This window comes from Aquarana catesbeiana, linkage group LG04, assembly GCF_042186555.1.
Source record: "Aquarana catesbeiana isolate 2022-GZ linkage group LG04, ASM4218655v1, whole genome shotgun sequence".
Taxonomy (NCBI): domain Eukaryota; kingdom Metazoa; phylum Chordata; class Amphibia; order Anura; family Ranidae; genus Aquarana; species Aquarana catesbeiana.
Genome location: NC_133327.1, coordinates 16296810 through 16312981, shown reverse-complemented (window position 1 = coordinate 16312981; position 16172 = coordinate 16296810). Strand labels below are relative to the sequence as shown.

The 16172-nt window shown below is 44.8% G+C and overlaps 1 protein-coding gene across 1 annotated transcript in view; it reads right to left on the bottom strand.

Annotated features, from left to right (window-relative positions):
* The window catches only part of EFR3B (EFR3 homolog B), a 361102-nt gene extending 345479 nt beyond the window's left edge, over positions 1-15623 (bottom strand). The window contains exon 1 of the mRNA XM_073624871.1: positions 15172-15623. Within this exon, the coding sequence (XP_073480972.1) occupies positions 15172-15211 (40 nt within the window). The 5' untranslated portion in view covers positions 15212-15623. The remainder of the gene's footprint in view (positions 1-15171) is intronic.
* Positions 15624-16172: the final 549 nt, after the last annotated feature.

The window sequence follows — 16172 nt, the reverse complement described above, 5'->3', positions numbered from 1 at the left end:
AAGCCAATGCGAGTGCCCGGCGGTCACGATCACCGCCGGGCTCCCGCGATCGCTGCTGACACACGGAGAACTGGGATCTGTGTGTGTAAACACACAGTTTCCAGGTTCTCTGAGGGGAGAGGTGACTGATCGTCTGTTCATACAGAGTATGAACAGCGATCTGTCATCTCCCTTACACAGTCCCCTCCCCCCTTAAGTTAGAACACACAGACTAGGGAACACAATTAACCCCTTGATCGCCCCCTAGTGTTAACCCCTTCCCTACCAGTGACATTTATGCAGTAATCAATGCATTTTTACAGCACTGATCGCTGTATAAATGCCAATGGATTTGCAAAGTGGATTTGCCTTTAGTAAATAACCCCCAAAGTGTTGCTAAACCCAGGACCCTGCATTTACTATATCTGGTCACCTACAGTACACAGAACATGGAAATGCAATTATTTTAGTAAATATAAACAGCTAAATACCTTTTCTCATCAGCAGTATATAGCAGTCTTATGACTTCTATCAGTGTCCGGCCAAGCATTGGTTAAAGCTTGTAGGAGGAGTATTCATTCTCCTCTGACTGTCTCAGGGCTTACAAACAGGGGTCGCCATTGCAACCCGGCCCCATGCTCCAGGGGGCCCATGCGCCCCCCCCCCCCCCGTATGCCTGAATAGAGGGGGGGGGGGGGCGGTGGCAGGTAGAGGAACCAATCTCTCCATGTAGCCGATGAATGCCCACTTCTCCTCCTCTCCTTCCCGCAGACATTCAGCAGCTGCAGTTGGAAAATGGAGGGCATTGGTTACTCTACATGCCATTCCTGCCGCCTCCCTGCCCCGGGCTCCCGTGTGCTTCCCTCAACCGCCCCCCCCCCCCTCCCCCAGCGCTGCTGGGTTTACCCCTCTCACCTCCAGCCGGCTGCTGCAGGGGATCTCTCAGGATAGTGCGCGGGGAAGGAGCCGGTAAATGTGTAATTTACTAGCCCCTTCCTCGTCTTAATGAATAGAGTCAGTGATCGGTACCGATCACTGACTTTTTTTTTTTTTTTGTTTTTTTTTTTTATTCATTCATAGCTGGGGCAAAGTAGACTGTGTTTACTATGCCTCAGTTTATGAGTGAACAGGAAGCTCTGTACAGAGCTATTCCTGTTCATTCATTCTGTGTAGCTGAGGCTGCAGAGAAATGGAGTGATGAATCTGTCCTCAGTCCCTTTTTCTGTCTCAAAAGTGAGACATCAGGGGTCTGTTTAGATCCCTGATACTTCACCAAAGTGAATGGTCCCATGATGGGAGTAAAGGGCCCCAGGATCAATGAGAAGGGCCCCGGTCGGGGTGGCCCTTCATGATTTCTTGCAGTGGGGCCATTAAGGTTCTAGTTACACCTCTGGACTGTCCTATGAGGCTGCATGACCCCTGGTCCTCTGTCTGGACAGTGCCGATTGGCCCTGTGCTAATCACATGCACGCTCCAAAAGAAAAAAAAAACTCTCTAGCAATACACACCAAACTGAGCATGTGCAGAGTGCCCCAAGGCTCTGTTCTATCAGTAGAGGGGGAGGACAGGATCAAACTGAGTTTTTTACACAATGCATAGGATTAACCTCTTAGGTTCCATAGTGAGTATAACAAGCATGCTTTACTGCATATATAGACTGATTTTACCGTTGTGGGTTTAGTAACACTTTAATGGCAATGTTTCATTGTATGTTTTACTTGCTGCTTACTGTTCAAAGAATCTACCTGTACATACCATTGAAAATCAATAAACAGACTGAACAAAAAAATACATGGGGAAATTAATATGGTTTTCAATTTCGACCATAGATATGCTTTGAATAAAAAAGTGTACACATTATATATATATATATATATATATATATATATATATATTCACATATACATACACACACAGTGCCTTGAAGAAGTATTCATACCCTGTGAAATTTTCCACATTTTGTCATGTTACAACCAAAAAGGTAAATGTATTTTATTGGGATTTTATGTGATAGACCAACACAAAGTGTCACATAATTGTGAAGTGGAAGGAACATGATAAATGGTTTTCAACATTATTTACAAATAAATATGTGAAAAGAAAAGTGTGGTGTACATTTGTATTCAGCCCCCCCATAGTCAATACTTTGTAGAACCTCCTTTCACTGCAATTACAGCTGCAAGTCTTTTTGGGGATGTCTCTACCAGCTTTGCACATCTAGAGAGGGACATTTTTGCCCATTCTTCTTTGTAAAATAGCTCAAGTTCTGTCAGATTGGATGTGAACAGCGATTTTCAAGTCTTGCCACAGATTCTCAATTGGACTTTGACTGGGCCATTCTAACACGCTTTGATCTAAACCATTCCATTGTAGCTCTGGCTGTATGTTTAGGGTCGTTGTCCTGCTGGAAGGTGAACCTTCACCCCAGTCTCAAGTCCTTTGCAGACTCTAATGCCGTGTACACACGGGCGGACTTTTCAGCATCAAAGGTCCGACGGTCTTTCCGATGGACTTTCGATGGACTTCCGAATGAACGGACTTGCCTACACACGATCACACCAAAGTCCGACGGATTCGTACGTGATGACGAACGACCGGACTAAAATAAGGATTTGATAGCCAGTAGCCAATAGCTTCCCTAGCGTCGGTTTTAGTCTGTCGGACTAGCATACAGACGAGCAGATTTTTCCACCGGACTCGAGTTCCTCGGAGAGATTTGAAACATGTCTCAAATCTAAAGTCCTTCTGATTTTCGCCCAAAAAAAGTCCGCTGCAGGTCCGCTGAAGCCCACACACGGTCGGATTGTCCGACGGATTCATCCCGTTGGACCAGTCCGGCTGAAAAGTGCACGGCATAACAGGTTTTCTTCTAAGATTGCCCTGTATTTGGCTCCATCCATCTTCCCATCAACTCTGACCAGCTTCCCTGTCCCTGCTGAAGAAAAGCATTCCCACAACATGATGCTGACACCACCATGTTTCACGGTGGGGATGGTGTCTTCAGGATGATGTGCAGTGTTAGTTTTCTGCCAGCGTTTTGCTTTTAGGCCAAATGTTCACTTTTGGTCTCATCTGACCAGAGCACCTTCTTCCACATGTTTGCTGTGTCCCCCAAATGCTTTCTCGCAAACTGCAAATGGGACTTCTTATGGCTTTCTTTCAACAATGGCTTTCTTCTTGTCACTCTTCCATAAAGACCAGATTTGTGGAGTGCACGACTAATAATTGTCCTGTGGACAGATTCTCCCACCTGAGCTGTAGATCTCTGCAGCTCCTCCAGAGTTACCATGGGCCTCTTGGCTGCTTCTCTGATTAATGTTCTCTTTGCCCGGCCTGTTAGTTTAGGTGGACGGCCATGTCTTGGTCCCTGATGAAGTCACATGACCATGACGCCACTCAGAGAGACGGAAAGGCACCAGAATAGACGCTGGCAAACAAGCTCGCTGCTCGTCAGAGATCTATCTGTTATTATTTACCTAATGTGAGTACCCCATTGTATATTATGTAATAAAAGCTATTGTTTTGACATACTACATGATCCGGACCCCCCTTTTTTCTTTCTATTTCTGCATCCATGCATCCACTGAGAAACAAAGACAGTATGTAGATCCATTTACTGATCCAGGAATTTGGTGCAAAGAGGAAGCTTATGATACGGATATTTATACACATGCGGTTACCTCATTACTGCAAGGTAAGAGGCCATTCTCACTAGTGTGTGGTGTACATGGAGAGGAGTGATTTGCTCCCCGGCACCTGTTGCACTTTTGACTTTTTCTGCACAAGAAGAGAATATTGCTGCTTTGCACTTATTTTTGCACTTTGCACAGAGACTATATTGCTTGTTTTGCACAGTTCATTTGCATTTTTTGCACCAAGAGACTTTACTGTCTGTTTTGCACAGATTATTTGCAATATTTGCACATTTTATTGAATCAGCACCGAGTCTACAGAAGAATTATTTTATTGTTCAACACCTGTTTATTAATTTGCACTTTGGAATCAGTCACTTTACAGTATATCGTGGATTAGTGTTGTTCATTTATCTATTTATTTGCATTTATTTACTTATCCATTTGCATTTGTACTACTACCTTTAGCAACCCATTTACTCTCTGTCAGAATACCGTATATATTTGGGTTTCCTTGCTTTAACAACACAGCACCAACCCCCATTTTTTAACATGTTTTGGTAGGTTTGCAGTTGTACCATACTAACTTACTAACAAACCCCTGAGGGCTTCACAGAGCAGCTTAAATTGAGATTAAATTACACACAGGTGGGCTCTATTTACTAATTAGGTGACTTCTGAAGGCAATTGGCTCCACTAGATTTTAGTTAGGGGTATCAGAGTAAAAGGGGCTGAATACGAATGCACGCCATGCTTTTCACATATTTATTTGTAAAAAATGTTGAAAACCATTTATCATTTTCCTTCCACTTCACAATTATGTGCCACTTTGTGTTGGTCTATCACATAAAATCCCAATAAAATACATTTACGTTTTTGGTTGTAACATGACAAAATGTGGAAAATGTCAAGAGGTATGAATACTTTTTCAAAAAAAAAAAATATATATATATATAAATCCTTCTAGCTGTTACATTTGTTACAAACATACTTTCAGCACTATGGAGAGCTCCAGCTGTCAAATTTGCCTTCTGGTTAACTAAAGGCAAAACGTTTTCTCTCCATTTTGGATAGAGTAAGGGAGGGTTATAACCCCTGTCGGTTTTTTTCTTTTGCAATCCATGTCCCATTTGGGAGGTTTCCCTTCACTTCCTGTCCCATAGCCAAAACAGGAAGTGAGAGGAAATCCCTGGGTGTCAACAGAACTAGTGTCCCCACTGAAAGATTTCCCATCTAAGGCTGTTCTTACGTCAACCCAAAATGTGGGATTTTCTTTTACTTTCACTTTTGATGATAACAATAAACAGGACAAATAGAGGTGGTGATTCTCTCTACAGGGGATACAGACAGCAATAAAAACTGACAAGTGTTCTAATCCCTCTCCACTCCAAAACTTAAAATAAAAATAAAGTCTTGGCTTTAGTTACACTTTAAAATGCACATTCATCCAATTATAATTTGTTACAGTCATGCAATAAAGTAAGTACACCCCATGGCAACTGTCCACTTTTTCAACATATTTGAACAGGCAAACATTAAATCTTGACTCAAATAGTGCATACAGATAAAGGTGATAAATTAGAGCCCTGGCGCCCAACCTGTGGTCCGAGGGCCACATGCAGCCCTTTGGTATGTGATATAAGTGATCCTCGTCCTAACCAACCCAACTTGAGACATCCAACATGGTGATTACAGCATCAGGAAAAGGAATTGATGTCACACTGGGATTGTTTTGATTGGTCAAAGGACAAGTCAGACTGTCTCAAGGCCGGAGAAAAATCGTACCCTGTTCATTCAAGTCGGGTGGAAGTAGGACCGATGTCGCAGGGCAAAGTAGGATGACAACAGTCGGATTGTACCAGTGTGAACCCTTTGTTCCGTCAGAATCGGGAACCTGTCAGATTAGGTAACGGAAGTGACGTTCTGTCAGCTGAATACTTACTGCACATGCATAGGTTTGCTAATCTGACAGAACACCTGCAGTCATAAGACGCCAGCGGACATCTTACTACACCCAGCTACGTCTTAATTTTCACAGTCATTTTACTAATAAAGTGAGCGTATATAAATGAACATAGTATATTCAGATTTGTCATGCTGTTTTCATGTTACATTTTCAAAGCGTAAAGGTTTAGCCCTGACCAGTGCGGGGTGTACCAACATGGCCTCTGCCACCTTCCTACTGCTGGCATCCAGCTTCTTTCAAATTGTAACATTAAAAACAGCATCACAGTTGTCAATATACTATGATTATTCATATCCACTCAGTTTATTGCTAAAATGACTGTGAAATTCAAGACTGCAGCTGCTCTGTCAGATTAGCAAACCTGCTACGCATGCGCAGTAAGTAATCAGCTTACGGAATGTCACTTCCGTTACCTAATCTGACAGGTCGCCGATTCTGACCGAACACCGGCCTAAAATCTGGAAGCTGGTTGTTATGCAGTGCTGCACCAGATTCTGCAAGTTCCAGTTTTAGTAAATCTCCACCATAGTAGGGTGACCAGACATCCGCGGTTTCCAGGGACATTCCCTGGACTGAGGACACTGTCCCCGGACCAAGTCTGTCCCCGGTTTAGTCTCCGGATTGGATTTGAACAGGGGCCCGGGCAATTTCAAAGACAGTCAGTGCAGAATTAAAAAAAAATATTCTGCATTACACAACCCCTGCTCCTACTAGTTTAGGGGGGTGTATTTTTTCCATTATCTATGCCCCTTTCTGATGATCATGTGCTGGTCAGAGCAGAGGGACTATATCTTCAGTTTGGGGCATATGCCCATTCCACTCTCGCTCCCATGTTCTTCTGCCTTTGACCAAATCCCAGCCAGCCGCCTGCCTATCTGCTTGCCTTCCCTAGCGGAGTGGTCTTCCTCTGCTCAGCTCCGCTCCCCACCCAGTAGTAGACGGGGCCCGTAGAGTGAGACTTGAGAGGCTGTGAGGTGGGCGGGGGCGGCGGCGACAGTCAGAAAGAGGCATCTGAGCTCAGCTGACAGTGACCAGTAGCAGGAACAGAGGGGAAGTGGAGCCGATTGTGGGGCTGCCAGTGCCTTAAAGGCTTCAACACAGGTATGGCTATATACGCCGGCACAATGGCACGGCTGCGCAAATAGGCGTACAGGTATGTCCCCTTTAAGAAGCAGTATTGTGGGTGCGCGCGCCCACCGTGTGCTCTGTGACTGTGCCCGTGGGCTCGATGTCCGCCGTGATCATGACACGGAGCGGCAGAACGGGGAGATGCCTATGTAAACAAGGCATTTCCCCGTTCTGCCTAGTGACAAGACAGAGATCTATTGCTCCCTGTCATTGAGAGCAGCGATTGCGGTCATGTTGTAGTGAGCCCATCCCCCCTACAGTTACAATCATTCCCTAGGACACACTTAACCCCTTCATCGCTTCCCTGCCAGTGTCATTTACACAGTAATCAGTGCATTTTTATAGCACTGATCGATGTATAAATGACAATGGTCCCAAAATAGTGTCAAAAGTGTCCGATGTGTCCGCCATAATGTCGCAGTCATGATAAAAGTCGCAGCCATTACTAATAAAAAAATAAATAAATAAAAATGCCATAAATCTATCCTTTATTTTGTAAACGCTATAACTTTTGCGCAAACAAATCAATATACACTTATTGCGATTTTTATTTTACCAAAAATATGTAGAAGAATACATATCGGCCTAAACTGAGGAAAAAATGTGTTTTTTTATATATTTTTTGAGAATATTTATTATAGCAAAAAGGTAAAAAATATTGCTTTTTTTTTCAAAAGTTTTGCTCTTTTTTTGTTTATAGCGCAAAAAATAAAAACCGCCGAGGTGATCAAATACCAAAAAAAGAAAGCTCTATTTGTGGGGAAAAAAGGACGTCAATTTTGTTTGGGTGCAACATCGCACGACCGCGCAATTGTCAGTTAAATCCACACAGTGCAGTATCGCAAAAAGTGCTCTGGTCAAAAACGGGTAAATTCTTCCAGGGCTGAAGTGGCTATCATGGCTCTGGTTGGCAGTGCTCTGTCACAGTGTGTCACATAACATGGCTGCTGGGTGCTGATTTTGTTAACTTATTGGTCATAAGTTAACAAAATCAGCACCCAGCAGCCATGTTATGTGACACACTGTGACAGAGCCAGCCAGAGCCATGATAGAGTGCCAGCTGCCTGTGTGTTATCATAATGCTGATGATCTTAACCAGTTGCCGACCGCTCCATATAAGATTTACTGCTACAGGGGGGTCGTGCTGCACAGGATCATGTATATATACATGTGTCAGATTTGTCCGCCGCAATATCGCAGTCCCTCTATAAGTCGCTGATTGCTGCCATTACTAGTAAAAAAAATATGTCCCCAGATTTCATCTTATAAATCTGGTCACCGTACACCATAAGCCTTCTACAATAATGTACTGAAGACTGAACAATCAAACATAGTTTTTTTTTTTTGGTCACAGTAAAAGTAGTCATGCTTGCTGTAAATCAAAGACAGCATTTCAGGAGAAGAACCTTATACCAGCATGGAGATGGAAATGTGGTTTGGAGTTGCTTTGCTGCTTCAGGACATGGACGGCTCACAGTCATCGTGTCAATTATACAATCTCCATCATATCAAAGTGTGTTTTAATAATGCGCCTCCTGTCCAAAGTTTATTTATTTCAGGTACTTATATAGCGCCGTCAATTTACATATACATTGTACGTTCACATCAGTCCCTAACCTCAAGTAGCTTACAACCTAAGGTCCCAACACACATACATACATATTCTAGGGCCAATTTAAACAGGATCTGATTAACGTACCAGCATGTCTTTGGAGTGTGGGAGGAAACCGGAGTACCCGGAGGAAACCCACTCAGGCACAGGGAGAACATGCAAACTCCAGGTAGATGGTGTCGTGGTCGGGAGATGATCCAGAAATGGGTCTTTTGACATGATAATGATTATAAGCACACTAGCAAATCTACAAAGGAATAGCTCAACAAGAAATAAACAGCCCATAGATGACATTTTTTTTTTATTTAACCACTGGGTTGAACGAAAAGAAAAAAATGACTTAATTCCAACACCCACACACTTGAAGTGGATGGAGGCATCCTCCCCGCTGAGCCTTTGTTTTCTGATAGTAGGGAGATTTCTCCAATGTCAGAATACAGCTGATCAGCACTGCCGGCTTTAGCAGTCGAGATCGAAAATCTGACAGAGTGGTTTTACAGAAGTTGATCAGTAGATTGACATCTGTACAACCGCCCCTGCCCATTCATAGATCGAAATTTCAGCCAGTCCCTGCTAAACCTGCCAAATAGCGATCCATGAATGGCTGACTTTAGAGGGATTATGGACTGCCCTAGTCAAAGCCCTGATTTCTTCCTCACTGACCTTTTGTAGAGGGATTTTGAAACAGGCAGTTCATGCAAAGAAACTAACAAATATCTTGCAGTGGAAGGAATTTTGCATGTAGGATGGGACAACATTTTCAGGGACCAGTGGGCAGTTCTACAAAATGCCTAGCTTTTGGTGCCAAGGGTGTACCTACATATTTCCACTGTGCTACTTCAGACTTGGATCCAGTATAATCCACATTAACACTTGGTCTAAGTTCCAGCAAACTCAAAGATGAAGGCTCATTTTTAAGTTTGTGTCAGGGCTGGGCTCAGCCCTTCCTTCTCTGAGCTGGCCGTGCAGCTGTCGGCTAATTGCCAGCTCCTATCTCTTTCCACAGTTACCCAGCTGTTGTTGATTCTGCTCGTCAGTCCTGCCTACTTAAAGCCATCCGGCTCACTTGATCTCTGCCTTCGCCTTGGTCACATCACAAGAAACCATCTCCTGCGTTCCTGTTTAAATACTTGCTTTGCTGACATCCCTTCTGGCTCCTTATCCTGCTTGCTGTTCCTCTACTTGGATCCCTGACTTCTGGCCTGGCTGACTACCCGATCCGGTTACTGGACTCTGGCTTGCCTGACTACCCGATCCGGTTACTGGACTCTGGCTTGCCTGACTACCCGATCCGGTTACTGGACTCTGGCTTGCCTGACTACCCGATCCGGTTACTGGACTCTGGCTTGCCTGACTACCCGATCCGGTTACTGGACTCTGGCTTGCCTGACTACCCGATCCGGTTACTGGACTCTGGCTTGCCTGACTACCCGATCCGGTTACTGGACTCTGGCTTGCCTGACTACCCGATCCGGTTACTGGACTCTGGCTTGCCTGACTACCCGATCCGGTTACTGGACTCTGGCTTGCCTGACTACCCGATCCGGTTACTGGACTCTGGCTTGCCTGACTACCCGATCCGGTTACTGGACTCTGGCTTGCCTGACTACCCGATCCGGTTACTGGACTCTGGCTTGGCTGACTACCCGATCCGGTTACTGGACTCTGGCTGTGCTTTGACTACGCTTACTCTATTTACCTTTTTATTAATAAACAAGTGTGATTTTACTGTACTTCTGTCTCGGTCTGGTTCATGGTTTCTGAGAGTTTGCTGGAACTTAGCCAAGTGTTAATGTGGATTATACTGGATCCAAGTCTGAAGTAGCACTGTGGAAAAAACCCTTAACAGACATAGACCATTACCTGTGTCCTGAGAGTCCAATAGAGGTTACCAAGGACCAGCGAGGATTTTTTGAAGGGAGTGTTGCACAGAGTGCAAGGCGTGTTTGACCCCTAGTAGGGTCTTGTAAGGAGGTGAGCGAGCATTGCATGTGGTGGTGGGAGTACTATGCATATAGAGGCTGTTTGAAGAAACACTTCACATTTCTCTGCATGCCAGCGGAAGAAATCATCACTTTAACCACTCGACATCCGCGCTATGGCCGAATGACGGCCACAGCGCGGACCTGCATTCCCGGGAGGCCGTCATATGATGGCCTCCCCAGTTCACGCTCCCGGCGCGTGCCCTGCAGGGCGCGAGCCGGGCGCGCTGTGATCACCGAGTCACTGAACCTCGGCTGATCACCGATCCGAGTAAGGGGCTGGTCCCGGCCCCTTACCATGTGATCAGCTGTCAGCGAATGACAGCTGATCACATGATGTAAACAAAAGATCGGTAATCTTTTTTTTTTTACTCACGCTGACAACGCGAGTAGAAAAAAAAGCTGATCACCAGCTCAGATGTCAGGGACATCGGTCCTGAAGTGGAAGCACAACATCTGCCTCATCAGTGCCACCTAAAAGTGCCACCTAACAGTGCCCACAGTGCCACCTACCAATGCCCACCTGTAGTGCCAATCAGTGCCACCTGCCAGTGCTGCCCATCACTGCCACCCATCAGTGCCCATCACTGCCGCCTATCAGTGCCCATCACTGCCGCCTCATCAGCGTATATCAATGAAGGTGAAAAATTACCCGTTTTAAATTTTTTATAACAAAAAATAAAAAAATAACTTTTTTTTTTTTAAATTAAGTTTTTTACATTTTTTTAACAAAAAAGTAAAAACCGCAGAGGTGATCAAATACCACCAAAAGAAAGCTCTATTTGTGGTGAAAAAATGATAAAAATTTCATTTGGGTACAGTGTTGTATGACCGCGCAATTGTCATTCAAAGTGCGTCAGCGCTGAAAGCTGAAAATTGGTCTGGATAGGAGGGGGGTTTAAGTGCCCTGTAAGCAAGTGGTTAATACTGGACTTTGGTTTTGAACACTTATATTGCACATTAGTTTTTTGTTTTTTTTTTTTGTATATCTATGTATGTTTTGATGCAGCGCTGTCTCATTTATATTTTATTTACTGCTTTTCTGTGGGAGCACATAAGTGACAGCAGCAGTAATTTCAGGTCTCAAAAAATTATTTTCCTGCATAATAGCACACAACTATCCTATTTTTAATATGTAGGAAAAGAGCCTGGGACTGCAATAACTTTAATAATGGCCACTATTGTGTCATAAGTGATATTCAGAATCCCTCTCTACCCAGGATAATGACACAACGAGACAATGGGACATCCTCCTCAGGGTCAAAGAGGTTATTGAAATCATTACAAGCCCTTTGAGCTGGCAACAGCTATAGGTTGAAGCCAGTGACCTTGTTCAAAGAAATGTAAAGAGTCCACCCACAGCTGAAACTATGGTTCCAACACTTGGCTCCAGGATTTAGCCTGGATCTGTGGGACGCCATGATTTCAATGAAGTCGCGGGATGGTCCCTTCCATTCCGGGATGGTTGAGAGGTATGTAGTTATTGGGTTATGCCTAAGAAATATGTACCCCATTTTCTGCTTTAATGACCTTCCAAAGGGTATCACAATGGAAAGGCACATTCTGTCCTGGACTTTTTCTTAGCTCGAATACAACAATAGAAATGAGACTCCGTAGTGTGGAAGAACATGGTTCAGGAATTGTGCATGTGGAAGTCCCCAAGCAAAAATATGTAGCCAACAGGTGAATCAACACGTCAGTGTCCATACATCCCTGTCTGTGCTCCCATTAGGGAGATTCACACTCTCTATCTGGCCTGGTGATCGTTATCACCGAAAGTGAAAGAAAATCTCAAATTTTGGGTTGTGGTCGGAACAGGAATAGAGGGGATATCTACCAATGGGGACACTAGTGACGGCAGGGTATTTCCTCACTTTGGAGGGATTTCCTCTCACTTCCTGTTGTGGCTTTGGGACAGGAAGTGAAGGGAAATCTCCTCAAAAGGGACACAGATGGCATAAATAAACTGAGCGGGTTTACCCACCCAATAGGGAAAAAAAAAAACTTCCTTCAGTTCTACTTCAAAATATCCCCTAAGAATACAAAAAATACATTATTGAAACAAATATGTATCTGAGTTGTCATTTTGTCCAACCAGAGCTGAGCTTTATGTAGCTCACCCACAGAGCACAGCTGTGTTGCTGACCCCACTTTGACCACTGCAGTTAAGCATTACATTCTGGTCACCTCCCTGCACCTAGCCTGTGATTGGACAATGTCGGAAAAGCAGCAGACTGTTAAAGTGGTTGTAAAGGCAGAAGTTTTGTTATCTTAATGCATTCTATATATTAAAGTGATTGTAAAGGCTCGTTTTTAAAAAAATAAGAAACATATTATACTTACCTCCAGAGTGCAGCTTGTTTTGCACAGAGTGGCCCCGAACCTCCTCTTCTGGGGTCCCCCGGCAGCTCTCGCGGCTCCTCCCTGCATCAGATAACCCCCCTAGGAGAAGCGCTCTCCCCCGAGGGGGTTACCTTGCGGGCGCGCTCCTGAGTCCAGCATTTGCGTCCATAGACACGAATGCCGGACTCAGCCCCGCCACCAAGCGCCCACGTCATTGGATTTGATTGACAGCAGTGGGAGCCAATGGCTGCGCTGCTATCAATCTAGCCAATCAAGAGCCGGGACCCCATGGAGAGAGGGCCAGCCCGTCCTCGCCAAAGACATGAAGGAGCTCAGGTAAGTAAAATGGTGGGGGCTGGGGGGCTGGGGGGCCGGTCACTGCCAGGTGTTTTTTCACCTTAATGCATAGGATGCATTAAAGTGAAAAAACACGAGAGTTTACAACCCCTTTAAGATAAAAAGTCCCCCTCAGCCCCCCTAATACTTACAGGAGCCCCATCTCTATCCAGTGATGTGCACGAGTGCCTCAGTCATCCAGGACTCTCCCTCCTGATTGGTTGAGACACAGCAGCGGCGTCATTGGCACCCACGGCTGTAAAGTAAAAGTCAGTTAGCCAATCAGGAGAGAGAGGGGGTGGGCCCGAACCACGACACACAGAGCTGTGGCTTGGCTCGGGTTGACAGGAGGGAGGGGCCAGGAGCACCGAAGAAGGACCCGAGAGGAGAGGAGGATCTGGGATGCTCTGTGCAAAACCAACTGCACAGAGCGGGTAAGTATAAAACGTTTGTTATTTTTAAAGGAAAAAACACAAGACTTTAGTATCACTTTAAGCTCATCTCTGCGCTCACTATGCTCTCTCCTCCTGTCAGCATGTCCCTTGCCAGAACATCTGACCTGAGTTTGAGAGCTTCCATTACTACTGAGCAGAGCAGAGCAGTTGGTAAGAAGATTCTAATAAATAATTGCATGCTTTTTATACCCATCCAGACTACATTATTAAGATTGAACAAAAAAAAAAAAAAAATTAAAAATCAACACTTTCTTAAAAAGTTTGAATTAAAGCTGAACTCCGGGATAAGCAAATATTGCCTAAATACAAGAGTCATATGTATTCTTCCTTGAATCTTGGTGTGCTTTGTGTATTTCTCCCGGATCTGTGCAATTATCCAGTGTGAGACTTTTCTGTAATAAAGACCGCTCACGGCTGCTCTCTCTCCTAGTGCAGGGTGACTGGTCTTGTCTTCGCCCCTTCCTGCAGTTGTCGGTAGTAGGTGGAGCCTGCTGGCCCCTCCCACAACTCTGCTCTCTCTCTCTCCTTGTGCAGGGTGACAGGTCTTGTCTCCACCCCCTCCTGTAGCTTTCTGCAGGTAGCCTGTAGGGGGGTGGGGCCTGCTGGGCTCCTCCCACAGCTGTGCTCTCTGCACAGGCTATGTACAGCCCATTGATGACGTCACTGCTACTTTTACAAGACAATAACTAGGTTTTCAAAAGGCATTTAGTGAAGTTTTATCTATTTTGGCTATTAAAGACTATATTTACTGTGGCTGTAGTTAACCTTTAATACATTTAGTTGCCATCTTAAAGCGGTAGTAAACTGCTGGGTGATTTTTTTTTTTCTGACCTGAAAGGTAATGTCATAATGTGCTAGCATGCATCGCATACTAGCACATTATGTGAAACTTACCAGAAAACAAAGCCCTTTCATCTTCCCCCGGTCTTAATTCTCGGTCCGCAGCTGTGTGACTGTCCGGAACCGCGATGACGTCACTCCCGCGCATGTGCGGGGGGGGGGTTCACTGCTCTGAAGGGACGGCCCGGGTGGGTGTTCCTTCAAAGCGCATGTGCCAGTGATGTCTTCGGCTGCATATATACGGCGCACGTTTAGGCGATGTTTATAGTACCTATTGGAAAGCCTTTTTACAGGCTTACTTATAGGTTAAAGTCAGAGATGGGAGTTTACTCCCACTTTAATTCTATATCTCACTGTCCGGTTCCACTCATCAATGTGGTCCTATTCTTATTACTATATGTCAGCCTTGAAGTAAGACGGTGTTCCGGTGAAGAACAGAAATGGAAGCTGAGAAGATACATTTATATCTATAATGTACAAGGGTCTATCAGATTTTTAGTAAACGACTATCCCACTCAAATCGGGATATGTTCAAGCTCAATCACTAAAATTTCAGCTTTAACCCCTTCCTGCCCAGCACCTACATCCCCTCAACTGGGCTACTACGCCTGATGGCCGGAAGGTCTGCCTGATCATGTGACCACTGGCTGTCACAGTGGTCACATGATCAGGAGCCGGTCTCATCAGCTTCTGGACCATTACTAGGGCCCGGGGGGGGCAGTTTTTGACAGCTTGGTCACTGTGCTGGCTGCATATGCGTTATGTGGGCAGCAACAGGTTAACATATTGATGCAATTTTAAAAAAAGTCATGGAAAGAATGCATCTTATAATAAAACAATCCCTGGGTCGGGTGTAGATAAGGCAGTGCAGAAGCACCTTTTTTCGAAACGTTCTTACCTGAACAGACGTGGTGGTCAAACAACGACATACAGTCCATGGTGCCGGGGATAGAGGACTGTCCTTGACACTTTCAAGTCGCTTGACCTTAGATGCCAGGTGACTCCTTCGCGCACTACCCCCAGCCGGCGTTGAGTTCCTCTCTGGCGCTCTTCAATCACATTGCAATGAGTGGCGGTGACTCTGCGTCCTACAACCATACCCGTCTTCAATCAGCTCTTCTGTTGTCTCCCTTTTCAATCTCCTCTGTGTATTGGTTTCAACTCATCCTCAGCATCTTCATTACCCCACACCCTCCTCTTCTAACAACGGATGACATTTCCTGGATTAATCCTACTGCTGAGCAGAAGAATAAATGAGGATAGGTATACAAGTGTGGTCTCCCAGCCCCCCTTCACTCTCCTTCCACCAACACTGCTCATGCAATGACTGTAGTATACCATCCCCCCCACTATTCACAAGCTCACCACCGGGGCCAGTTTGGGATGAATGGACTAAAGATCCTATTGGCTGGCATTATTCCTGCTCTGTGATTGGCCACACCACCATAACATTATAGTAACATGATGCAGAATTGCTGCAGGGACAGGTTTGTGCTTCATCTGTGAACGTGCCATTTGCAGGTTTATCCATTTTATGCAATCGATTCCGTGTGATGAATCAATAAATGTAATATATGCAAATGTCAGTGTATATAATATAGATATATATCTATATATAGCTCTATATACAGTATATATATATATATCTCTCTCTCTCGAGAGAGAGAGATATATATATCTCTCTCTCTCTCTCTCTCTCTCTCTCTCTCTCTCTCTCTCTCGAGAGAGAGAGAGAGAGAGAGAGAGAGAGAGAGAGAGAGAGAGAGAGAGAGAGAGAGAGAGAGAGAGAGAGAGAGAGAGAGAGAGAGAGAGAGAGAGAGAGAGAGAGAGAGAGAGAGATCTATACATCTATATATATATAGATATCTATAAATATAGATATCTATATCTATCTATCTA